General features: G+C 39.6%; 5 protein-coding genes and 1 pseudogene across 6 annotated transcripts; 2 read left to right on the top strand and 4 right to left on the bottom strand.

Moving 5' to 3' along the window:
• Positions 1-1015: 1015 nt before the first annotated feature.
• Positions 1016-2355, bottom strand: LOC106334790 (annotated as a pseudogene).
• Positions 2356-3299: 944 nt separating this feature from the next.
• On the bottom strand, positions 3300-5161 carry LOC106334789. Its single transcript, XM_013773152.1, has 2 exons — positions 4362-5161; positions 3300-4073 (listed from the first exon to the last, which is right to left on the bottom strand). The coding sequence occupies exons 1-2, from the start codon at positions 4872-4874 to the stop codon at positions 3438-3440; spliced, it is 1149 nt and encodes a 382-aa protein (XP_013628606.1). The 5' UTR covers positions 4875-5161; the 3' UTR covers positions 3300-3437.
• A 1636-nt stretch (positions 5162-6797) lies between these two features.
• On the top strand, positions 6798-8529 carry LOC106334788 (probable E3 ubiquitin-protein ligase ARI5). Its single transcript, XM_013773151.1, has one exon. The coding sequence runs from the start codon at positions 6918-6920 to the stop codon at positions 8493-8495; it is 1578 nt and encodes a 525-aa protein (XP_013628605.1). The 5' UTR covers positions 6798-6917; the 3' UTR covers positions 8496-8529.
• Positions 8530-8608: 79 nt separating this feature from the next.
• LOC106334787 (alpha-glucosidase) lies at positions 8609-12022 on the bottom strand. Its single transcript, XM_013773150.1, has 6 exons — positions 11742-12022; positions 10956-11638; positions 10472-10702; positions 9743-10392; positions 9243-9666; positions 8609-9170 (listed from the first exon to the last, which is right to left on the bottom strand). Exons 1-6 carry the CDS (start codon positions 11978-11980, stop codon positions 8701-8703), a joined length of 2697 nt encoding a protein of 898 aa, XP_013628604.1. The 5' UTR covers positions 11981-12022; the 3' UTR covers positions 8609-8700.
• Positions 12023-13610: 1588 nt separating this feature from the next.
• LOC106334985 lies at positions 13611-22608 on the top strand. The gene is made up of 23 exons (XM_013773400.1): positions 13611-14737; positions 15168-15283; positions 15553-15761; positions 16332-16451; positions 16656-16787; positions 16884-17009; positions 17224-17279; positions 17376-17475; positions 17544-17661; positions 17859-18068; positions 18383-18704; positions 18866-18959; positions 19096-19204; positions 19443-19714; positions 19915-20042; positions 20158-20392; positions 20525-20713; positions 20797-21083; positions 21341-21557; positions 21672-21914; positions 22091-22179; positions 22262-22423; positions 22509-22608. Exons 1-22 carry the CDS (start codon positions 13896-13898, stop codon positions 22407-22409), a joined length of 4362 nt encoding a protein of 1453 aa, XP_013628854.1. The 5' UTR covers positions 13611-13895; the 3' UTR covers positions 22410-22423; positions 22509-22608.
• Positions 22609-24004: 1396 nt separating this feature from the next.
• On the bottom strand, positions 24005-25092 carry LOC106332070 (mitochondrial import inner membrane translocase subunit TIM17-2). Of its 2 annotated transcripts, none has more exons than XM_013770533.1 (2): positions 24926-25092; positions 24005-24520 (listed from the first exon to the last, which is right to left on the bottom strand). In XM_013770533.1, the coding sequence occupies exon 2, from the start codon at positions 24492-24494 to the stop codon at positions 24111-24113; it is 384 nt and encodes a 127-aa protein (XP_013625987.1). In that variant the 5' UTR covers positions 24495-24520; positions 24926-25092; the 3' UTR covers positions 24005-24110. The 2 variants fall into 2 exon arrangements, with proteins under 2 accessions (XP_013625987.1, XP_013625988.1); XM_013770534.1 differs by having other exon boundaries at positions 24005-24510; positions 24926-25086.
• Between the last annotated feature and the right edge of the window lie 295 nt (positions 25093-25387).

The following is a 25387-nucleotide window of genomic DNA, read 5'->3' as shown; positions in this document are numbered from 1 at the left end:
AAAAAAATTATTTGGTTTCATATTTAATTTTATTTCAAATATTTTAAATTTTAAAATTATTGTTTTATAAAATTTATATAATTATTATAATTAATTAATATTTTAAATATGGAGATGTAAATTCGTTGTAAAATTCCACGTTAAGTCCTCGTAACGTTTACGAGGAATTTACATGAAGTCGTTGTAAAGTCCTCGTAAAATTTACATCGACTTTACGTGGAAGCCTTACGTGGCTTTTACAACGAACTATTACGAGGTATTTACATCGTCATTTACGAGGGCATTACGACGAATAGTTTCCTTCCGCTTTACGAGGAATTGACTTCCTCGTAAACGTAACTAGGACTTTACGACGAAACCTCCGTTACGACGAGCGTTTAACAACGAAACGCGTATCGATGTTAATTCGTCGTAAAGCCCCTATTACGACGAATTTACAACGAATACCGCCCTCGTAAAAAATATGTTTTCTTGTAGTGTAAGCCATAGGTTATATACGTGGTAAACAATAACGAATAAATAAATTCCGCATTATTGTATCCTTTCTGCATTCCAATAAAATAAACATTAGCCTGCTGAAATCTTTTAAACAACTTTAATGATTTTTTCCCATTGGATTATTTTTTTATTAAGAGAAAGACAGACAGATGGTTGAAGTGTTGGCAAATGGCAAGGCTCTTGATGGGTTCGAGAAGTTTCCGTAGGTGTAAAAGTGCGTCTACACCTGGCCGTTTTCTGTTCCCATTGCCACAGTGCCACTTTTGCCAAGTATTAAGTATTCACATTCAAACCAAACAAAACCTTGGCCGGTTAGCAAATTACTACTAACTTCTAAGAATCATAAGACGTAAGGAGATGAGTTGGAGACAAGAGCCTGCCTTATCAGCATTTGTCCTATTGTCTATATGGTTTTATGACCAAACTTTTAGTTTCTTATCTGACTTTAGCATCATGCTTTAACTTCCAAACTTGTATAAAAAAATAAACAAAATAAAATGATATTGGCGTAAAATCTCTAAAATCCCAAAATCTTGGGAGAAATGTGAAGCAACGGCTCTTGCAAAAAGATAACACATAGAAGTGTTAAACGACCATTGTAAGTGCAGTTCACACCATCAAATATCTTTTGAAAAAAGTTCTCTGTAATGTCTGATTCCCCGAACGTAGCCGGGTGGGGCCCGCCTCTAGACCAGTCCGTCCACATCACGCTCCGGTTAGCCAACGCCGTCGGTTTCTCAATAGTCAGCATCGTAGGGAAATAATGCTCGTCTGAATAGCAAGCAGGCCTACAAAACTCTCTGAATTTCTGGTGATACAACGTGTCTCTGACGATGGTAGCTGCCAGGTCCCGGTCGACCTCAAACCATTGAGACCCTTTTCTCCATTTGGCGATGGGAACTTCAGGCTCCATTCTCTCCTGACGGAAGGGTCCAGGGTCATCGAAAGCATCTATGAAACTGTGTTTTGATTGGCTTAAGTAGGTGTAGATTGTTGTGAAGTCGAAGAGAGGGATGCATGACTCGGAGACTAGAACAAACCATTTGTTGGAGATATCTAGGAGGGCGTTGGCGAGAAGCCGCCTCTCCGCCTCGCACATGGTCATTCTCCCCCATTGTGCAAGCTGCGGAATGATGTAGATATTAGTGGCCGATCCAGAAATAATTGTTACTGGAAGCAAAATATTTAAACTTAAATATTATTAAATTTTATAAATAATTTTTAATAAATACAAATTAAAATAATTATAAGCCATTAACTATTTTAACATTTTACTGTTAAAAAAGCATTAACAAAACTTTACTGACTATGAAACAGAAAGAGTGTCATAAGAACCGGACCTGACTCGGTATCTGCCTCTGGTAGAAAACAGAATCAGTTTGAAACTTGGCTGTAAAAGATGGATGCCGATGAATATAAACCGAGTAAAGCCCATTGTGACCCTTAAAAAACCTCTCCCAGAGCGAAGCAAGAGGCAAGGGGCCTCTAGTCAAGAACATGAAGGCAATCTTTGGAACCTTTTTAAAAGGATATCCTTTTCTCCGAGGCCAGAAAGAGGCACGCCAAAGAAGCTCTTCATCGCTCATGTTATGCATCAGAACCGCATGAGGTTGTATCCATTTACTTAAACCGTCAGGCTCCTCCTCGCGGCGTGGGACAAAGCTTGAAGTGACTGTGGTTACTACACTTTGTAGTCCAGTATACTTGTTTGTACTAACGATGAAGATAGTAACAACACCAGCAAGAAAAAAGACCTAGGACAAGAAGCAGTTGCGGTCTAAATGACTTACACTGTTCTGTCCTAACCGAGATTCCTTTCTCTTTCCCTTCTTCCAACTGTACAACCATAGACTGCATCCTTTGAACACTATAGAGAGCCTCTATATCAATCTTTAAGTATCAATTTGAACACTCTAGTCTGCAGCCTTTGAACATTATAAAGAGCCTGTATATCAATCTCTAGTATAAAGTTTTTGAGTTAAACGAGGGCAACTAAAAATAATCGAATAATGAATGCAGAAGACTCGTGGCGATATGTTAATGCAAAAACAATTGAGGTCAAATAGGCTACTAAACAGTGGGTAAGCTCTCTTTTTTCCAGTTACGGATTATTAAACAAGTAGACACATCATCGGTGAGAATGCTTACAGACTTTTTTTAGCATTGTGCAAATAAACATGGTCAAATTTTTATAAGACGGTTGAGATAATGCATTTAAACATGAATCCTCCTAAATAACATTATCCGTCGTGGAATCATCTATTTAATATGATTTATAATTGTAATATCATTTAATCAGCTTTAAAAAACTGTGCAAAAAGAAAAATATATTAGTATTGTTTACCATTTATATATAATATTAATATTTATTAAATAAATTATAAATATTCCCTTAAAACCACAGAATGTTTAATAAGCTCAAATTAAATTTTCATATACTAAAATGATTAAACTAATTCGTTAGAATATTAAAAATGGTAATGAAAATTTCTTGAGTTCTATAAAATTTAATAAAATCTTATTAGAATATTTGAATATGGAATTTTATCTAAAAAAAAAAATAACAACAAGAAAATAAAGGAAAAGAGAGTGAATGTGTTTACCCACCTGTGTCCGTGTTATGTTCCCTTTGCCACTTCTGCTGTAGTAGTGTTTCAGTATTCAAACAAAAACCTTGGTCGGTAACCAAATTACTACTAGTCTTATGACCTAACCCTATAGTTTCTTATCCAATTTAAGCATCAGGCTTAACGTTAGGAACCAACAAAATTGAGCTATACATAGTTTTCCTTTGACGTCGAAAGTTATAAGATCCTGTTGTGCAACGTTCTCTCTCTCTTATAATATCTCGTTTATTCCAAACTTGTGTAAACAAACAAAATAAAATGATATTGGCTTATAATCTATCATATAATCCGTATCATGATCTCTATTTGATTTCAGTTCATAGACTTGGGAGCAATGTGAAGCAGCGGCTCCAATGCGCTAGGAGCAAACTTCCTCGCAAAAAGATAACACATGGAAGTGTTACGACCATTGTAACTGCAGTTCTCTCCATCAAAGATCTTTCCAAAGAACTCCTCTGTAATATCCGATCTCCCAAACGTAGCCGGGTGGGGCCCGCCTCTAGACCAGTCCGTCCACGTCACACTCCGGTTAGCCAACGCCGCCGGTTTCTCAATAGTCAGCATCGTAGGGAAATAATGCTCGTCTGAATAGCAAGCGGGTCTACAAAACTCTCTGAATTTATGGTGATACAATGTGTCTTTGACAATGGTAGCTGCCAGGTCCCGGTCTACCTCAAACCATTGTGGCCCTTTTCGCCATTTGGTGATGGGAACTTCAGGCTCCATCTTCTCGTTGTACCGGCCTCGACCGAAGGGTCCAGGGTCGTCAACAGCACCGATGAAGCTGTGTTTTGATTGGCTTAAGTAGGTGTAGATCGTTGTGAAGTTGTAGAGTGGAATGCACGACTCTGAGACTAGGACAAACCATTCGTTGGAGATATCGAGAAGCGCGTTGGCGAGGAGCCGCTTCTCTGCATCGCACATGGTCATTCTCCCCCATTCTGCAACCTGCTCATTGATGTACACACATTCAAGTTACAACCAAATCAAATACATAACCAAGAGTTACTAAAGACACACAAGTCTAATTCAAGAGTTACGTTTTCTGATACTCTATGTGATTAGTAATCCCAAGTGATCGGGTCCTGGGCCAAGCCGTACGAAACATTCACCTCAGCCCCAGAATACCTCAACTATTGAAATCTTTATTAAACCGTCTATAGCCCCCAAAATCTCAAGATCTGCCCTAACTAATCACTCGATCAACCAACAGAAAGAGACTCATAAGAACCGTACCTGACTTGGTATCTGCCTCTTGTAGAAAACAGAATCAGCTGGAAACTTGGCATTAAAAGACGGATCCGGATGAACGTAAACAGAGTAAAGCCCCTTGTGACCCTTCAAGAACCTCTCCCAAAGCGAAGCAAGTGGCAAGGGGCCTTTGGTCAAGAACATAAACGCGATCTTTGGAACCCTTTTAAAAGGATATCCTTTTCTCCGAGGCCAGAAAGAGGCACGCCAAAGAAGCTCTTCATCGCTCATGTTGTGCATCAGAACCCCAGGAGGTTGTATCAAACTGCTGGACTCATCCTCACGGCATGGGACAAAGGTGGAAGTGACCGTGGTTACTACACTTTGTAGTTCAGTGTACTTGATTGTAGAGACACTAATGATGAAGATAGTGACAACAACAGCAAGAAAAAGACCTAGGAGAAGAAGCAGTTTGGGTCTAAACGAGTTATACTGTCCTGTCCTAACCAAGATTCCGTTCTCTTTACCTTCTTGTAGAACCCTTGAGATAGTCTGCATCCTTTGAACACTATTATCAATCCTAATTTACTTAGATCTCGTCGCTAGTCACTGAAGTAGCTTTGATTCAATCGCTAATTACTTCACCGGAAAAGGCAATGAGCGATCACCTATGCAACCGTCGGAGAGTTGATCTGAGAACGTAAGCGGACCCTGCGCTAATAGCTACTTGATGAAAACTAAGTGGAGGATAGTCCACGTGTCGAGTTTAGAGGCAAAAAGAAAATCAAATAGTGCGAAGATTAAGAGGAGAAACACTGAGAATACGAATCTGTCTCGAAGCCTTGAGAAAGAAGACACAGTAGGGTGGGCTTTAGGATACCCATTCAGATATTTCGGTATAAAGGATAGAGGATCCGTTCGGAAATTTCTATACTTCAGGTCGGTTTAGATATTTTTAGTTCGGGTTCGGTTATTTTGAATCGGGTTCGGATATATAGATTTTAAAAGAAAAAAATTAGTTTTTTTCATTTTTTAAGTTTCTTGTATTTAAAATTATAGATTTCACTTAACTGATTTTTTTTATTTTTTATAGATTGGATGATTAATAGGTTTGGAGATAATATTTCAAAAACAAATAGATATTAATTTGGTTATTGTTTTTAAACTTTGAACGTAACTTTTGTTAATACATAAAATAAAAAGTTTGACATGCATTTTAAATGAATATCAAATCATTTTCTCCATACTTATATATATACTTATGATCATAAAGTATGTGTAACATCAATATAAATATTTTTTAAAAAAATAAGAGATGTAAACTAGAAATATAAGGGTAAGTATATATATGTTCGGTTATTTTCGGATATCTGTTCGGGTTCGGATATCCATTCTTTCCTAACTTAATATCCGTTCGGATAGTTTGCTACTTCGGTTCGGATTTCGGTTTGGGTTTTTCGGATCGGGTTCGGGTGTGGCTTCGAGTATCGGGAAAAGATTTTTCTGGAGTTCACCCGCTGGTCTGCTCTCGTGGTTGGTTTGATATATAAAGCGATTATAATATCTAGAATTATGTGGTTTTAACGTTTTTTTAAATTAAACGTGTGTGTGACAAAAAAAATGTTCTTAAATTTTTGGGTTAAACGAGGGCAATTAAAAATTTTAAACTAATCGAATGCAAAAGACTCGTGATATGGATGCAAAACAATTGAGGTCAAATATGCTAATAAACTATATAAAATAATATTAATATTTTATTAAGAAGATAAAAATTATTCCCTTAAAACGAGAGAATATTAAATAAGCACACATTAAAATTTCATATATTAAATTATTACAATAATTAGCTGGAATATTAAAAAAGGTAATGAAATCTCTTGAGGTTTTAAAAGCTTCATAAAATCTTGTTAGAATATATTAATATGGTATGTTATCTAAAATAAAAAAAAAGAGAAAGAGAATAAAGGAAAAAGGATGTGTTAAAAAACAAAAGGAAAGATATACGTAAATACCAGTGTTTTAAAATATGCTAATCGGACGGTTGTTTACTGTATGGTACAGACGTAATATATACGATAGTCATATTCTAAATAAATATTATAGTATTAAATAAAATAAATATATAAGTTATATGTAAATAATAAAATATATATAGCAAACATAACTAAAATTATACATTATAACTATTTATGGAATATTGAAAAAAAAAAAACTGGTACGATCAAATGAAATAAAAAAAAATCAAATGAGTACTAAAATTTTCTTTAAAATATAGTTTATAAATTGTGAGGTTATAAACGGCCGTATAAACACGGTATAAACACGGTATAAACGGCCGTATAAACACGGTATAAACGCTCTATTTGTGTCCATCTAAACCATCACCGTATTATTCTACCATATAGTTAAAAACATATACACCGTATATGACCGTACCAACTGTATTTTAGAAAACTGGTAAATACAAAAACTCCTCCTAAATTCATTATGCAAATGGTAAAACAAAAATAGGAAAATGTGGAATAATATCTTTTGACACAAACGTATATGTGCATATCAATCAACACCATACTCTGCCGTAGCGACTAAGGGAAGAGGATTATGGATTCCGATGACTACTACATGGAATCTGGAGAGGAAGATCTTTACAGCGACGGTGCAGATGATTACAACGACGGGGCTGATCATGATGATGATAAAGATGACACGGGTTTCCTCGGGGATGACGATGACGATTCCTCGATGATCTCCTCGCCTCGCTCCGATATAAATTATGTCGTTCTCAAGGAAGAAGATATACGTAGAAAACAGGAGAGTGATATTGCACAAGTTTCCATGATACTCTCCGTAAGCAAGGTCGAAGCTAGTGTTCTGCTTCTTCACTATCACTGGAATGTTGGTAAAGTTAATGATGAATGGTTTGCGGATGAGAGGAGGGTTCGGACAAGTGCTGGCTTGGAAGGAGGATCTGTTATTGTTCCATATTCTAAAGGCGGAAAAGTTGCTTGTGGAATATGCTTTGACTACTTCTGTCCTATAGATATTGTACCGATTCTGTGTGGCCATGCTTTCTGTTCTACATGCTGGACAAGTTACATCAGCATAGCCATCAACGATGGCCCAGGATGTTTGATGCAAAAATGTCCTGAGCCATCTTGTCCAGTTGCTGTTGGTCGAGACATGGTCGAGAAACTGGCTTCCTTTGAAGCCAAGGACAAGTATGATAGGTATTTTCTTAGATCTTATGTGGAAGAAAGCAAAAAGACCAAGTGGTGTCCTTCCCCAGGATGTGAGCATGCCATTGAGTTTTCTGCCACCGGGACCGGAAGTAGTTACGATGTTTCATGCTTGTGTTCGCATAGCTTCTGCTGGAACTGCACCGAAGACGCTCACCGTCCTGTGGATTGTGACAGGGTTTCGCAATGGATACGCAAGAACAGCGTTGAAGCTGAAAATACCAAGTGGATACTCGACAATTCCAAGCCTTGTCCCAAGTGCAAGCGTCCAATTGAAAAGAACCATGGATGCATGCACATGTCATGCACACCACCTTGCAGACATCAGTTTTGTTGGCTTTGCCTTGGCGCATGGTCGGAACACGGGGAAGGCACTGGCGGGCCTTATACATGCAACCGGTATTCGAAGGCTAAGGGACAAGGACTGCATGATGAGGCTGAAATGAAGCGAGAGATGGCAAAGCACTCGCTAGAGAAATACACTCATTATTATGAGCGCTGGGCAGGTAATCAAATGTCGAGGCAAAAAGCTATAGGGGATCTACAGAAGTTCCTATCAGTGGATGTTATGAAGCTTAGTGACAAACAATGCATACCAGAAACTGAGCTCGGGTTCATCACAGATGCGTGGCTTCAGATCATTGAATGCAGAAGGGTGCTGAAATGGACATATGCATACGGGTACTATCTACTTGAATCTGAACAGGAAAAGAGACAGTTTTTCGAGTATATGCAAGGAGAGGCTGAGTCTGGTCTGGAGAGGCTCCACAAATGCGTTGAGTTGGAATCAGAGGTGTTTCAATATCCTGAAGACGCTCCAAAACAAGACTTCAAGGGTTTTCGGACAAAACTAACTACTTTGACCAGTGTAACCAAATCTCACTTCGAAACTCTGGTGAAAGCTCTGGAGAATGATCTTGCTGATGTTGGATTCGCAAGATAGAGGTAACTACTTTAGCTCTTTGATTGACTTGCGCTGCTATTAGTACAGTGTCTATGAAACAAACTGAAGCCTCTTGTCTGAAAATTTTCTCCAACGTTTACGAACTTGATTGATGTAATAACGTTGCGAAATCTTTACTCTTTTTATTCATTAAGCATCCACAAATTTATCATCTTATTGGGTTTATAAAATAGATACCTTTTCTTTAAGTCAATTTCAATCGCATCTCGAACTTCTTCCCAACAAGCAGCGACAGTCTAGAAACCTCCACACTCATAAACTTGGGATCATCATCGTCCACAACCGTCTTGAGAAGAGAGATTCTCGGCCCTCTCAACCTCTCCCCTGTCCTAACCTCGTACGTTTTCATGCTCTCCACGTTCTCAAACCCGACGAACGTCACTTTCCCGATGCTCCATTTCATCCTAGACGCGTACTCTGGGTTCACCACTTCTGATCTCAGCACCACGGATTTTCCGTTTACGTAGCAACGGAACTTCACCAGGGTCCAGTCACGGTTCCCTCCTTCCTCTCCCATCCGTATGTTTTCGCCATCATCGAGAAACAGTTGGCCCGAGATGTTCTCAAGCTTGCTGGCTACAACTAGAAGCTCAAATGGTTTCGTTCTGGCTTCTCTAGTTGTCATTGCTTCTCCTTGCATAGCCACAATGCTACCTGTTACAAAAGGTTAAAATCATGTTCGGTTCAAGCTCAACTTCCTTATCAAAACGGGAACACTAGTACTACCTTCTCGAACATGGACATTGACGTGATCAGGGGGAGTATCAAGACTAACGCGCTTGCCGGAACTTCCACCGACGGCAAACGAATAGTTAAACATGTCGAACCAGTTCCCGGCGGGGAAGTATGCATCGACGGACACTGTCCCTTTCTCCAGCGCCGGAGATATCATTATGCTTTTACCGATCAAGAACTGCGAACTGATCTCATAGGTGTTAGTGTCTCTAGGGAAGGAGAAGAAGAGCGGCCGCGCTATAGGGACGCCGCTAACGTGAGCCTCGTACATTAGTGTGTAGAGATGCGGGAGGAGTCTCATACGAAGGCCGAGAACCTTTCTTGCGGAAGCAGCAACCGAGTCCCATAGGTATAGTTCTTGTCTAGCAGTACCTTTGGAAGAATGATCTCTTGCAAAAGGGTAAAACGCTCCAAGCTGATAAGCTAAGAGCCAATGTTAGAACATTGAACTCAGTAAGAACATGAACATGAACATGAATTAATCACTCTACCTGGATCCATCGACGACATAACTCCTCAGTGGTATCATCTGCGAAACCACAGATATCAGCTCCAACCATTGGGATCCCAAACAGTCCAAAGTTGAGCATCCCCGGGATCGAGTAAGCCAAGTCCTCCCATTTCGCAGCGTTATCTCCTGTCCAATGAGCTGTGTACTTCCCCGAGCTTACGAACGTGGATCTCGACAAAAGAAACGGTCTCTTTCCAGTTATATCCTCCATAGCTTGGTGAGTGGCTTTAGCTTCCAAGAGTCCATACATATTATGCGCATCGTATTCACTAACGTTCCCAAAATGGATAGCTGTTGCTGGTACTGTCTTCTTATTGATAGAAGCTCTGCCCCCTAAGTTGTTAATCTGGTAAGGAGGATCATCGAGTGAAGATCCAGGGGATGGAGGTGAAGTTATGAAATTTGACAACTCGTTCATGTCAAGCCACAGACCATCCAAAGGGAGAGTTTCCAGGAACATCTTGATTTCGTTGCTCCAGTAAGTTGCAGCAGCTGGATTCAAGAAGTCAGGGTAATATACTTTCCCAGGCCAAACTTCACCGAGATAAGGCTCACCATCTCGTTTTATGAACACATCTGCTTCCATTCCTCTAGTAAACGTCCCGTAAGAGGAGCTATTCACACCAATGCCTCCAACAAGCAAACCAAAATTTTCATGTCTTGAACCAAACTTTCAGAGACTCTAAGAAGATAATGTTAGAGTTTTTACCTGGATCCAAGATCAGCACGTACTTCTGACCGTTCTTGTGAAGTGTATCCACGAATGATTTCATCTTGTCCTCAGGGAAGTTCACGGGGTCCAAAGTGAAGTCTTTGTAGCCATCCATGTAATCAATGTCTGTCCACATAACTTCAAGTGGTATTCCAGCTTTTGCATATCCATCAACCACGGATTCAAGGTCTGAAACATTGTTGTATCCATACCGACACTGATGGAATCCTTCAAACAAAAATAAACCCCCAATAAAGTAAGTATTTATAGAAACATTTTCAAAGCAAAACAACATCTCAATTTCTTTTAGTGACTACGAAGAGTTCTTGATCCGTAGATCCGTACATTCTCCTATGAAGAGGCCCAAACCATGTAATTAAACTATTTTGGAGATCAAATCTCTCTCAAAGGAGTTCGAACCTGTGACCTCAGAGCCCTACCATTGTATCTTAAAAATGCACAGAGAGCAAAGAGCTTTTACCAAATGACCAATAAGGCATAGGTGCAGGTCGTCCAACAAACTCTGTATACTGATTCATCACCATCTCAGGCGACGGTCCGGCGAACACGTAGAGATCGATGATACCTCCGATCACATTATACGTAATCCGACTTCCATCATACCTCACATCCATCCCATTACTGTTCAGCAAGAGAACGCCGTGACTCGTCCCGGCGTCATCGTGACCGTTAGATCCTCTCACATCCATGTAGAACGGATGCGATCCGTAGAGGTTAACATCCGCATTCTCGCTCCCGATGTCAGCGTTCCACAGAGTCAGTGTATCTACCGGGATCAGCTTGAACGATCGCATCGTGTGCTCTCCGAGACCGTACAGATTCGATCGGGATTCCGGTAAGGCGTAGGTTAGTTGAAGGAACTGGTCCTTGAAGACGAAGTAGGTGTTTGGATCCGATGGATCCGGCGACGCGTCGAAGAGGACGTCGCCGGAGGAGCGTCTTGAGACGGAGAAACCGAACGGCGTCGTTTTGTGGAGTGTGAAAACTAAGTCCGATGATGGATCTTCCAAGGTATTGTTCTCTTCCGTTAAGTAACGGCGAGGAGAGTGGTTTACGGTGCGAGGGATAACGGTTTCCGGTATCTCCCATCTTTGTTGAGTTGAGTCTGTTACTCTGATTCTCAAACGCTCACTTGTCTCCAAGCTGTGACATATAATTATATGTAAATGTAAATACATATCTTATAATATACAAATCAATACTGTTCAGTGGATAGATTAGAGAGAGAGGAGATTATTTATATGACCTGACATGAAGATTCAGCGTTTGAACATCTGGTGCGTAAACGGACGATGGTTTGATCAGATCAAGCTTCGCCGTCAAGACTTTCTGGTTTGAGTCAACGGCCACTGAGCTAACGACGTAGCCGTATCCAACTTGTGAGCTTCCATGTGAGGGTAGAGTTACGCTCCAGAAGAAGAAGACAACGGTGAGGATAGTGGGTAGCCACTGTGTAGGTGACATCTTGATTTTGGTTTCCGACATTTTTTTTTTTTGTTTTCTCTTCGTAAAGTGTACGCCTTTTGTAGATAAGATTAATTAATACTATTTTATGAATTTGTGACCAGTGAGTGAGCCTCCCAAAGTCGTGGTCAATGTGATATACAGTTTCATTAAATAATGAAAAAGTTGAATCATAAAAAGCTAAGAAGAAGAATCACACACGATATATTCTCTGTAGAGTCGATGAAAAATTGAGATTATACGTCCTACAAGACACTATTGAAAGTTTGAAACCATACTCTTACCAAGAAACCATAAACAAAAAAAAAAAAAAAAAAAAAAAAAAAAAAAAAACAAAAAAAGAAACCATAAACAATTCTCACTCATTTAAAACGCAGAGTAATTGCCACAACAACAATGGGCACATCAGCCACCGATGGGACTGTCCCATCAATCAAGAGCAAGAACGACAAACATTGACTTCTAGTTTGAATGTAGAATTAAACCTGATAGCCCCAGACATATTCACTGCTGCCTCTAGTTTGGTAACTGTGGTTACTGAGGCTGGAGAAGAAATCATCTGAGATTTCAGGTGTTTGTTGTTGCTGTGCACTGTATGTATAGTCCGGTTTTACCGAGCCCGGATCCTGCGACCACCCTGAGTAGTACGCAGCAGCAGAGATGCCTTGTGATGAGTCACGCCACATTGCATTTTAGAATGTATCCCACAGATTCAAATTGGTCTTTTCTGATCGCAGTCTCTTACTTTGAACATGTAGAATGTCCATAAGCCATGGGATCCATGTAATACACATCCTCATCACTAAAGTTAAATTTGTATTTTTCATAAACTTTGAAGTTGTAGCTGTTGTTCATAGACACCAATATAAGGGTGTGATTGTTAACAGTTGTGATTTTTTTTTTGCTGTAGAAATATTACTGTGATTTTTTTGACTTTGGCTCTACATTTTTAACTTTTAAAAATTTTTAAATTTAGGCCGTAGGAATTTGTCTCCGCAGAGCAATTACAAAGATATAAATTTAAAGAAGTGTTGTGGACTAAAAAAAAGGCTGTGAACTTTTAAAAAAATATAAATCAAGATTGGTGTAGATTTATAGCTGTGGCTGTGGAGAGCAACTACAACGATAGCCAATCACGTTCTAAATATTTTGATAAAAAACGTGACTCTGGATTTGTTAAATAAAAAACTGGGTCTTGAATTGATAATGCCGCTAGCTTTCTATTGGTATTGGGCCAGCCAGATTTGTTATTTTTTGTCTTTACTCACACGACTTTCTTTTTCTGTTTCTCAAAGTTGAAAGCGTAGCACGTGTTCATTAAACTCCATAGGAATCAGGGCCTATGAAGCCCAATCTGAACACCGTTAGTTACACAGCAAAGAGAGTAATTAAAATGTGATATGACAGACGTCACACTCCTATTCGATAGTTAGTGAAATAAATATTCACCTGACACTTCCAGTTGTATGTGAACCACAACACAGAGTAGCATTTACCTTCGAGATCAATCTAAGGAATGACGTGGCAAAATGCGATTTGCTATATCCAAAAGAACGATTTAGCTGATTTCTTCGCGATTACGGTGAGGCCGCACGCACCTGATCGTAACAACTCTCCGTTCCAACCTGTTACTTTCTCCTTGGAAGAGCTCTCTCTTCCCTCTCTCCTTCTCTCTCTACCCGAGCAAGGAAAAAGCAACATTTCTCTCTCTACAAGAGCAGTTTTCGGTGTGGGGGTTTATACGCTTTTTCTCCAAATCTTCTCGAGCAAGACGACTATACATACACATGCACACACATTCTGCATAGGCGCGTGTGTTTAATTGGGTCTCTGGGTTTTCAATTACTCGTCAACCCTAAGCTCAATGATCCGAATTGGGATCGAATCGAAAACCTCACTATACTTCGTCTGTGATGACTGTTGACGAAACTACTAGATGGCTCGATTTCAATTCCTCTTCTTCTTCGTAGCTGTTGCGGTTTTTGCCGTAAACCCTAGCTCAAGCTACCGATTCGCCATTGTCGAGCCCAATCCGGGTTTCGATTCGGGTCCAGACCCGGATTCGGATTCAGAGTCGCTGCTTTTCCACCAGGATTACTCGCCTCCTGCTCCGCCGCCGCCGCCTCCGCACGGGCCCTCGGTGTCCTGCAGCGAGGATCTCGGCGGCGTTGGGTTTTTGGATACTACCTGCAAGATCGTCGCCGATCTGAATCTTACTAAAGATGTGTATATAGCTGGTAAAGGTAATTTCATTATCTTACCTGGGGTTAAGTTCCACTGCTCGATCCCTGGGTGCTCTATTGCTATCAATGTCTCTGGGAACTTCTCTCTGGGAGCTGAATCCACGATTGTTGCTGGAACCTTTGAGCTTTCGGCTGGTAACGCTAGCTTTGCTGATGGATCGGCTGTGAACACGACGGGTTTGGCTGGGAGCCCTCCGCCGCAGACTAGCGGGACGCCGCAGGGGATTGACGGTGCTGGTGGAGGGCATGGTGGGAGGGGGGCTTGTTGTTTGACTGATACTAAGAAGCTTGCGGAAGATGTGTGGGGAGGGGATGCGTACTCGTGGTCGACTCTGGATGAGCCGTGGAGTTATGGTAGTAAAGGTGGGTCGACGAGTAGGGAGATTGATTATGGGGGAGGTGGTGGCGGGAGAGTGAAGATGAATGTTACGCAGTTTTTGGATGTTAATGGGAGCCTTTTGGCGGACGGAGGTTATGGAGGAGCTAAAGGTGGTGGTGGGTCTGGTGGCAGCATCTACATCACGGCATATAAGATGTAACGTACTTTCGATTCGATGCTGTTTTTCCATGGATTTTTAAGTCGTTTTAGTCAGCAGAGAAGGCAAGATTTGCATTAAATTAAGCACTACTTGCTTGGTCCAGATGATTATCTTAAGAACGTAATCACTAGCGCAAGTTGAGTTTTGAGGAATGAACAGAGTTGCACGATCCTCTCATGGTTGAATATTGTATGCTAGGACAGTGCTTTATAGGGTCTCTGTTCTCATTAGGAGATGTGATTAAGAATTCATCTTATTTACGGCATATGTATTTTTAAATATTTCCGATCTTGCTTATAACTCTCTGAAATTTGCTGTTTGTTATTGTATGGTACACATGAAACACCTCATGTCTTTTATATTCTCAGATTCTTGGTAAATTGATCTCAGTTAGCATCTTCTGCTTTGCTGTTATTTGAAGTGCAGGACTGGAATTGGACAGATTAGTGCATGTGGTGGGAATGGTTACGGTGGTGGAGGTGGTGGAAGAGTATCTGTCAATATTTTTAGCAGGCATGATGACCCAAAGATCTTTGTGCATGGTTAGATTTTCTTCCCTAGGAAGTCACTGTTTTTTTCAGGCCATCGTAAATATATCCACATTTCAAGAACTTGTGTGTTGCAAAATTTTATTGGGTCCTAAAATATGAACCAATAGGTTTCATGCTATAATTCCATTTTCTCAGCTGATAGATCATCACAGCAAAATTCTACATTCAGATCTTTACTTAGTTACTTTGTTTCCAGCGAGTATTTCCGTACTTGCTTAACATCGACAATCATGTGAACTAATTTCATGAACCACATGCAGGCGGATACAGTATCGGATGTCCAGATAACTCAGGTGCTGCTGGGACTCTATACGATGCTGTTCCCCGAAGCCTTTTCGTTAGCAACTACAATCTGACGACAGATACTTACACGCTTCTCTTAGAATTCCCCTTCCAGCCTCTTTGGACCAATGTTTATATTCAGGATAAAGCGCGGGCAACTTGTCCTCTGCTATGGAGTCGTGTTCAGGTATTTTAAAAGTGAATTTCCAGTGCATGGGCTTTGTAGGTCAACTATTTGATCACCTTCCACAGTTGTAATGCTAGGACTATTTGTGATCTCATATAAAATGATATTGTTTCCTTTTTCTGCAACTCTAGTGTCTTTTCTGTACATTTTAGTCTTGCCTCTGTATATAAAATCTAGGTATTCAGTGGGATTTCCAGTTGGGCAAATCTTCAAAATAGCACATTTCTAAGTTTATATCACAAAAATTTTAATTTTTTTATTTTTCAAAATTTGAAATCTTATCCCCAAAACCTCATTTCTCAACTCTAAACCCTAAACTCTAAACCCTAAACCGTAAACCCTAAACCCTAAACTCTAAACCCTAAATCCTAAACCCCACCCTTTAACTCTAAACCCTAAGTTTGTGACTTTTGATAAAACATTAAGTGCTATTTTTGTGACTTTTGACCTTGAGTGCTAGTTTGGGAACAAAAACTTGATTTAGTGCTATTTTTGTCTTTTTCTCTTTCCCGTTTTCAGCATATTATTTTGTACAGTTAATGATATAGTACTCAAATACTCAATATGCAGGTTCAAGGGCAAATTAGTTTGTTGTGTGGAGGTGTTTTGAGCTTCGGATTGGCTCATTATGGTACATCAGTATTTGAATTATTGGCCGAAGAACTCTTAATGAGTGATTCCACTATCAAGGTGAGTCTATTCATTGTTCTCCACTTTTCAGAAATTCTGATACAACATCATGTCTGTCTGCGCTACGTCTGCGCTAGATACGATTATTTCTGTGGTGCTACTATCTGCTTAATTCTTGGTTTGCCTGGCCATTCTTCATATTCCATATTCTATTTTGGTTCTCATGTAAATCATTTGTTCGTCACTCTTTGTGGAATGTACCAGGTTTATGGGGCTTTACGCATGACTGTCAAGATGTTCTTGATGTGGAATTCAGAATTGCATATAGATGGAGGAGGAGGAGATACAACTGTTTCGACTTCCATACTCGAAGCTAGCAATTTATTCGTTCTTAGGGTACTCACAAATTCATATCATTGTTTTCCTCCTTCAAATAATTTGTGACAAACCGTTTCATCTAATTTGTTTGTTTGACCTCTCAATCTAAATTAGGAATCATCTGTCATTCGGTCAAATGCAAATCTTGGAGTCCATGGACAAGGTCTCCTGAACCTAACTGGACCAGGGGATTCGATTGAAGCACAACGGCTTGTTTTGTCACTGTTTTACCAGATTTATGTAAGTGGATTCCTAGTGCTTATTTTAATGACATTCCTGCATCAGATACTATTCTATGCTGATGAAAAATAGTCGGTGGTGTTTATAGCTACGAAAATGCAATGAAACAGGCATAGTTTGATAATCGGTCTCCTTTAGAGGCCATATTAGTTTTTAAATAATAAATGTCAAAAGGTTCAGGAGATAATGACTTTTTTTTCCCTCAAAATTGTAGGTTGGGCCTGGATCTATTTTGCGTGGTCCTCTACAGAATGCATCCCGAGATGCTGTGTAAGTTTATGGGAAATGCCTTATTATGCTTAGTTTGATTCCATAGTCTTCGAAGATAATATCAGCTGACAATAATTAAACTCTCATTCTTTGCAGTACACCAAAGCTCTATTGTGATCGGCAAGATTGCCCCTATGAGCTACTGCATCCTCCAGAGGATTGCAATGTTAATTCTTCTCTATCCTTTACGCTACAGGTATTTCTGCTGTGTTTAAACTCGCATGCTCTAGCATGAAAATTCTGATAACGTTTCTTTCTTTCTAGATATGCCGCGTTGAGGATATTATCGTCGAAGGTTTCATCAAAGGATCAGTAGTTCATTTCCACCGTGCAAAAACAGTAACCCTTGAACCTTCTGGAGAGATTAGTGCCAGTGGAATGGGTAACAATAACTATTTTCCCTTTGGATTTTGTTTTGATCGCGCATCCTCTACATTTCGTATGGGCATGTCCTTGGCTTACTCCCTAATTATAATATATTAGGTGCTACCCATTCATAGGGAGAAAGAAGATATGTTCTTATACTTTTTAGTGTGTTTTTAGCATCACACTGATGCAATTTTTTTTGTGTTATCACAGGTTGTAGAGGTGGTGTAGGTGAAGGTAAATTGCTTGGAAATGGCTTTGGTAGTGGTGGTGGGCATGGCGGTAAAGGTGGCCGTGTATGTTACAATAACAGTTGTGTTGAAGGTGGAATTACGTATGGAAATGCAGAACTCCCTTGCGAGCTTGGCAGTGGAAGTGGCGATTATAGCCCGGACTATTCATCTTCTGGTGGTGGTATTGTAGGTATGAAATGTCTGAGATTTTGATGATTTTGGAGTTCTATTAAACTTGAGAGATTAGGCTGTGTTGTCATAGGAATTTGATGCAAAATGTATGATGTAGACTGCTGACTATTCGTATTTCGTGTGTCGAATATATTTGGCGAATTGTATTTTGTTATTTGTTACAAGTTTATGATTCATAGGTAGTTAACATTGTAGAAGCTTGTCATGGTTTAGGCCATACACTGTTGTGCATGCATGTAGTTGCCATGAAAGCTTTAGCATTCATGATGATACCGTTTAACATGTTCTTTCTTTGCCTTTGAATCTGGTCAGTGATTGGTTCAATGGAGCAGCCTCTATCTGGTTTATCACTTGAAGGGTCAATTAGGGCTGATGGAGAAAGTGTCAAACGTTCGAGCAGAGATGAAAATGGTTCTGTTGTAGCACCTGGTGGTGGTTCTGGCGGAACAGTTCTTTTGTTCCTGCGTTATCTTATTTTGGGAGAGTCGTCTCTTCTCGCAAGTGGTGGTGGGTCAGGCAGTCCTGCTGGTGGTGGTGGTGGCGGAGGTGGGAGGATCCATTTTCATTGGTCAAACATTCCCACTGGGGACATATACCAACCTATTGCTAGTGTAAAAGGAATAATCCATGCAAGGTCTGTCCTCTAAATACCTGTGCATTCCCATATCTTTGACCAGTTTTCCATGGCATTAGTATGTTTTCCCGTCATTGACTGCATTTAACACTTCTACGCTATTATTTGATATCGCTTTCCAGCCTGTCGCATTAACACACTGTTTCTTTTTGTAATTGTAGGGGGGGAGCGGCAGTAGATGATGGTTTTCACGGTAAAAATGGCACCATAACTGGGAAGCCTTGTCCAAAGGGACTCCACGGTATATTTTGCAAGGTTAGAAAAACTTTGCTCAACATTTTCCTGCTCTATAATATCAGGGCTGAAATTTTCTATTTGTCTTTTGTTCCCTTATTACGATTGAATTATTAATGTAGTTCTCATTATATTCACAATTCTACTCTTTCTCCAGGAATGTCCATCTGGTACATTCAAGAATGTTACTGGATCTGACAGGTCTCTTTGCCTTCCTTGTCCCGTTGATGAACTTCCATCTCGTGCTGTCTACGTCCCAGTTCGAGGTATAAATAGCCTTTCGCATAAATCTGGAGCTCTTGTATATTACATATATGCTATAAAAAATTCCTATTTTTGGGTGATATAAGTTTTGTTTCCCGTTCAACTACCAAGCCTAAACTTTTTACTTTTTATTTCCCACGGTTATGAATAATTTTGCTTACTCATTCTGTGCCTGTAAATTGGTGCCGAACATGTTTATGTCTCAACTATAAACCTTGGAATTTCTATGCTTAATAACAGGTGGTGTTTCTGAGACACCATGTCCATATCGATGCATATCGGAAAGGTATCACATGCCACACTGTTACACCGCTCTGGAGGAGTTAATTTACACATTTGGTGGGCCTTGGTTGTTTGGTCTTCTTCTGATGGGTCTCCTCATCCTATTAGCACTTGTACTTAGTGTTGCACGGATGAAATTTGTTGGAGTTGATGATTTACCTGGCCCAGCACCCACGCATCATGGCTCTCAAATAGATCATTCCTTCCCTTTCCTTGAATCACTGAATGAGGTTAGATGATTTTCTTTGTCTTCGAACATTAGATCCAAAATTGTTTGGTTGTCGTACTTTCTGGAAGCAAATGAAGAATGATTTATGTATTTTCTGGGATGCAACTAATATATGGCTAGCAGACATAACTGAGCAAAAGAACCTGCAAAATATTCCTTATAATACAGTGTTATTGATTATAATGCTGTTCCTTTTTTCAGGTGTTGGAAACAAATAGAGCAGAGCAATCACAGAGTCATGTGCATAGAATGTACTTCATGGGTCCTAATACATTCAGTGAGCCATGGCATCTCTCGCATATTCCCCCAGAAGAGATAAAAGAGATAGTGTTAGTTGTTTCTTCTTTATTGCCTGGTTTATTGCGAATTGTGTTTCATTGTTTTGTCTATAGTTATCTAAATAAGTTGCCTTGCGCTTACATATTCTTGGTTTTGGTTCTTTAGATACGAGGCTGCATTTAACACGTTTGTTGACGAAATCAACTCTATAGCTGCATATCAATGGTGGGAAGGTGCAATATATAGTATTCTTTCGGTGGTTGCATATCCGCTTGCGTGGTCATGGCAGCAATGGCGGCGGAAGTTGAAGTTGCAAAAATTGCGTGAGTTTGTACGTTCAGAGTATGATCATTCCTGTTTGCGCTCCTGTCGCTCCCGCGCTTTATACGAGGGCCTGAAGGTAACTTTTGTGGGATTTATTTGATCTCATAACTGCTTAACAGGACTACAGATTTTTCAGAATCTCTGATTCGTTTTACAAGGATTTGTTGTCTTAATCGTTGGTATTCATACTCTTTTTCCCCAAATTTAGGTCGCTGCCACCCCCGATTTGATGCTTGCATATCTGGATTTCTTCCTTGGCGGGGATGAGAAAAGGACAGACCTTCCACCTGGGATTCACCAAAGGTTTCCAATGCCCATATTGTTTGGTGGTGATGGCAGTTACATGGCTCCTTTCTCACTTCAAAATGACAACATTCTTACTAGCCTGATGAGTCAGGTTGGTTCCTTAGTTAACGAAAAGCAGTTTTAGCTGCCATGTTATAGGTTGTACTGATTTTTGTCATTGTTTATTTTTCCCAGCTCGTTCCTCCCACTACTTGGTACAGACTGGTGGCTGGTGTGAATGCTCAATTGCGCCTTGTTCGCCGTGGGCGTCTGAGATCAACGTTTCTTTCTGTTCTGAGATGGTTAGAAACTCATGCTAATCCTGCTCTGGAAACACATGGCATACGGGTTGATCTAGCCTGGTTCCAGACCACAGCTTGTGGTTACTACCAATACGGTCTCTTGATTCATGCTGATGAGGATTGTGAACCAACATCACCTCAGTCTGTCAGTGAAACATCATGGACTGAGATCCAGCCACGGTAAATAAATGAGAAATTGCATCCTTTCATACGGTCAATTTTAGTGACAACAGTCATGATACCATTCTTTCTTCTGAATGCGCTGTATTGTCTTGAGTTGAATATAAAATATGAACTTGAGGATTCTAGATAAATAAGATGATCACTTTAGAAGTTTAAGGTTGTTTTTTGCTTATGTCACACACTTAAGCATGTTTCCGTTATACACTTATCTTTAGTTATGCGGGGTTTTGATGTCTTATTCTTGTAATCTTTAGTTTCGGTGTGACTGTACATAAAGAGAATTCTCCGGCACATTTAAGAGAGACTATGCTCTACAATCAAAACCACACAAACGCTGAGGATAATACAACGCGAAGAAAGAACTACGGAGGAATAATCGACCTTGACAGCTTACCGAGTCTGAAAGAGAAGAGAGATATGTTTTTCCTTCTCTCTTTCTTAGTTCACAACACGAAACCTGTGGGTCACCAGGTACCTCTCCAATCAAAATCCTTATAATATGAATGTCTTATTATATGTTGTGCCGTCCAACTTTTCAATAATTTTAATTTCTCTTCCCTATGTTATCTTTTTGTGATATTACAGGATATGGTTGGCTTAGTTATATCGATGATACTTCTAGGAGATTTTAGTCTAGTCTTGCTCACCCTGCTCCAGCTGTATTCGATTTCGTTGGTGGATGTACTTTTGGCTTTGTCTATATTACCTCTCGGCTTGCTTTTGCCATTCCCCGCTGGGATCAATGCCTTATTCAGTCATGGACCCAGACGCTCTGCTGGCTTAGCACGTGTTTACGCTTTGTGGAATATCATGTCCTTGGTTAATGTGGTAAGTTCTTTTTGTTCTTGTTCTTTTGTTGTTGATAACTTGTTTCGATTACAAATGCAAATGTGAACTTCTGTCACATGAGGATGGATTTTAACAGTTATATCAGTAGGTGTTGATTCTTTAGAAGATGTTACATGTCTTAACGTTATTTGACAAGTTTTTTGGTTCTGTGACAGTTTGTTGCTTTCCTCTGCGGATATGTTCATTATAACAGCGAATCATCAGCAAGCAAGAAAATCCCATTTCAGCCGTGGAATATAAACATGTGAGTATCACTACAAAGGAATACTTTTGTCAATCTTACGTTTTGGTCTATTGGGTTTATGATGTGTTTTGGGGGGATGCAGGGGTGAAAGTGAGTGGTGGATATTTCCAGCGGGACTGGTCGTGTGTAAGATAATGCAGTCGCAGCTCATAAACCGGCATGTAGCAAACCTGGAGATACAAGACCGCTCGTTGTATAGTAAGGATTATCAGCTGTTTTGGCAGTCGTGACCAAGTCTTGTCAGGTAATATTTCGGAGCACAAATTAAAACAGCCCAGCCCCAGTTTGTTTTTATTTTGTTTCTCTTGTAATTCTATTACTACTCTTAGGTGAATCGAATTAGGGATACAAAAGAGAAGGAACTGTGATTGTCAAGGGACAACAAGTTTATTTGATGGATATAATTAGAGGGGCAACAAAACTTGTTCTCTGAAGATCCTGTTTGGGGAAAAAAAGAATTGGTCTCGTTGGTCAAGGAGAAAGAAAGAGGTCAAGAACAGCATCAAGCAGTCCAATGGCCAAAGACGTGGAATGTTGGAAAGAAAGAGAGTGGTCAGTGTTACCATATAGTATACAACGTGTTTACAATGTGGCCTGATCAAAGGGAAAAATGTAGTTTTAACTTTTTTTGAATTTTAGTAAAATTAACTAAATCAAAAGAAACAGGCTACAAAACATATAAGATTTTATTTTTGTCCAAACTGGAAAAATTGAAATATAAATATAATAATGTTAAATATAAATACAAAACAGGCTACAATTTTTTGTAAATTGGGGGCCCCCTCAAGGTAGGGTGAGCCCCATTCATATGTTTCGAAAACATATGTTCAAGTCCGGCTCTGTCTAAAAGCACATGCACTGGTTGAATAATTCACTTATTTTGCGGATCGAGTGTAATATCTTTTAAATCAGTTATGATTTTTTGTGTCCGAGTTTGGTTTTTGAAATTGTGTACGGTCTCATTGACTTCTACCATATTTTGGCAATCAAAGATTATGAACATCATTATCTATATTTTAACGAGTAGACATCCAAAACATATTACGAACTATGTATGGTTATGACATCCAAGAGAGAATGTTATAAATTATATGATAGATGTCCATAACTGGTCCGGTCTATAACCGGCTCAATACTAAGAGAGAAAGACGGCCTAACCCTACAGAGAGAGGCGGCCGCATGAAGAAGAGAGAGAGACGGCTTAAGCTTTAGAGAAAAGGAAACTCTATTTTCTTTTTCTTGTATTTGTACACTTTCCATATTTATGTTTTTCCTTTTATCTATTTATAACTCTCATATATAAGGGCACCTTGTGATTGAGTAACATTAATAAACCTTGAGTTCATAACACTACTTACAATCATATATATATATTTACGAGCATTGTGTTGAAACCTAAAAAAGACAATGGAATCAAAGACAAAAAAACAAAAGTCAGAGATAGCGCCGCGAGAGGAGAAACTTCCATGGGATGTGATTGAAGAGATACTATCTCGGGCCTCTCCAAAATCTCTTGTGCGCTTCACAGTTGTTTGCAAACGATGGAAAGCTATATTGGACGACAAGACGATCGTATACAACCACAGGGACACGTTTCGATTCATCCTAACAACTAAATCAAAGATTTATTCGGTAAGCATTGATCCCAAGATAGTGGTGCGTGAGTTATCATTGGGGCTGTGTTTATTATATCTGCCTCAATACTCCTCTTAACTTCAGTTGTTTTTGGTGTATATTTTGACAGACTCATTGCCAATCTTACTCTTTGGCCTTCCCTTGTCAAAATGGTCTTTCTACTTAAACAGTTGGCATAATATACCACCAATACATGAATTACTGTAGAATGATTTAAACAAAAGAGTAAATAGGTTCCAAGATTGAGCAGAGAAAGCTCAATAAACACAATCCAATAAGCTAATCTTGTTTTAACATTAATGGACCCCTTTGATCAAAGCAAGCAAGAGCCCTCCCATAAGAGCTGATCTTGAAGCAGCAGCAAGCCCTTGTCGCATTGACAGAAACCCTCCTGTAGCAGCACCTGCTACGATAGAGTTCCACGGATCTTCCTTCTTCCTAATGTACACCATCGTGTAGTCAAACGCAGAGAAAAGGCCTCCGAACACAGCAAAACTACCTCCTATACGAGGAGCATTCATGCTCACAGCTTGTGCTCCCCCAACGAAACGACGGCCTTTCGGGGAACTTTGTGTTCCTTTTATGAAGTGGACCACGGAACCTCCGATAGCTCCCATTCCAAATGCAGCACCGATATCATCGACTATATGGTGTAGGCTATGTTCCCTAGTTTTCTTCATCACTCTTTATTTATTTCTGCAAAACACTGTCAAAAGAGTATTATTATTATTATTCATTATGATCTTGATCTGAAGTAAGATCATAAGAGGAAGAAGCTGAAGAGGACTTCATTCCAATCGAGCTAATACATCATCAATCAATCAGTTTTATTACAAACACAATTATAATGCTGGTAACAGTTGAAGGGTCATATCATCAGAGTTCAGAGACACAACACAACAAAACCTAGTTAGCTATAAAGTACTAAACATTCCACAAATCACAACTTCAAAATTACATTTTATCAACTAATCGAAGCTTATCGCGCTAATGATTGAGCTCAGCACAAGAATCACAATACCAGAAATACATAACAAAAACTTAACCTACGAGTAACTGGAACTTTGATTCGATTAAAGAACAAACAGAACAAAGACCGAACAACACTAACCAGAAAGAAACAGACTCAAGTGAGCTAGTATGAACTCGCTTCTGATCAAAGAGGCTGCTCCGACGGCACAGAGCCCCCGATACTAGGGTTAGGTCAAAGCTTTGGACGATTAGCTCCCTAGCTCGCTCGAATCCCTTTGTATGTTTCGCTCCCCTCTCCTCTTTGTTGTCGTTCAATCCGGATATCGGTTCGGTTTAGGTTCGGTTTTTTTCGGTTTTCGGTATTTCGGTTAGTAAAATATAACTACCATTCTAAATCCATATTTACTTCGGTTCGGTTCGGTTTATATACCATCGGTTTTCGGTTTAATCGGTTTTATACCAAAAAACATAATTATTTAGTTTGAGATCATATAAAATGAATTTTAGAGTCATATTGTCAACACAGTCATTTATTAAAAATATATTACATGTTCAAATAAATGAACAAAAACGTAAAAATGCTTCTACCATCAAATAAAAT

The sequence above is a fragment of the Brassica oleracea genome, chromosome C3 (genome assembly GCF_000695525.1).
Source record: "Brassica oleracea var. oleracea cultivar TO1000 chromosome C3, BOL, whole genome shotgun sequence".
Classification (NCBI taxonomy): domain Eukaryota; kingdom Viridiplantae; phylum Streptophyta; class Magnoliopsida; order Brassicales; family Brassicaceae; genus Brassica; species Brassica oleracea.
The sequence above is the reverse complement of the archived record's forward strand: the minus strand, read 5'-3'. Positions and strand labels throughout refer to the sequence as shown.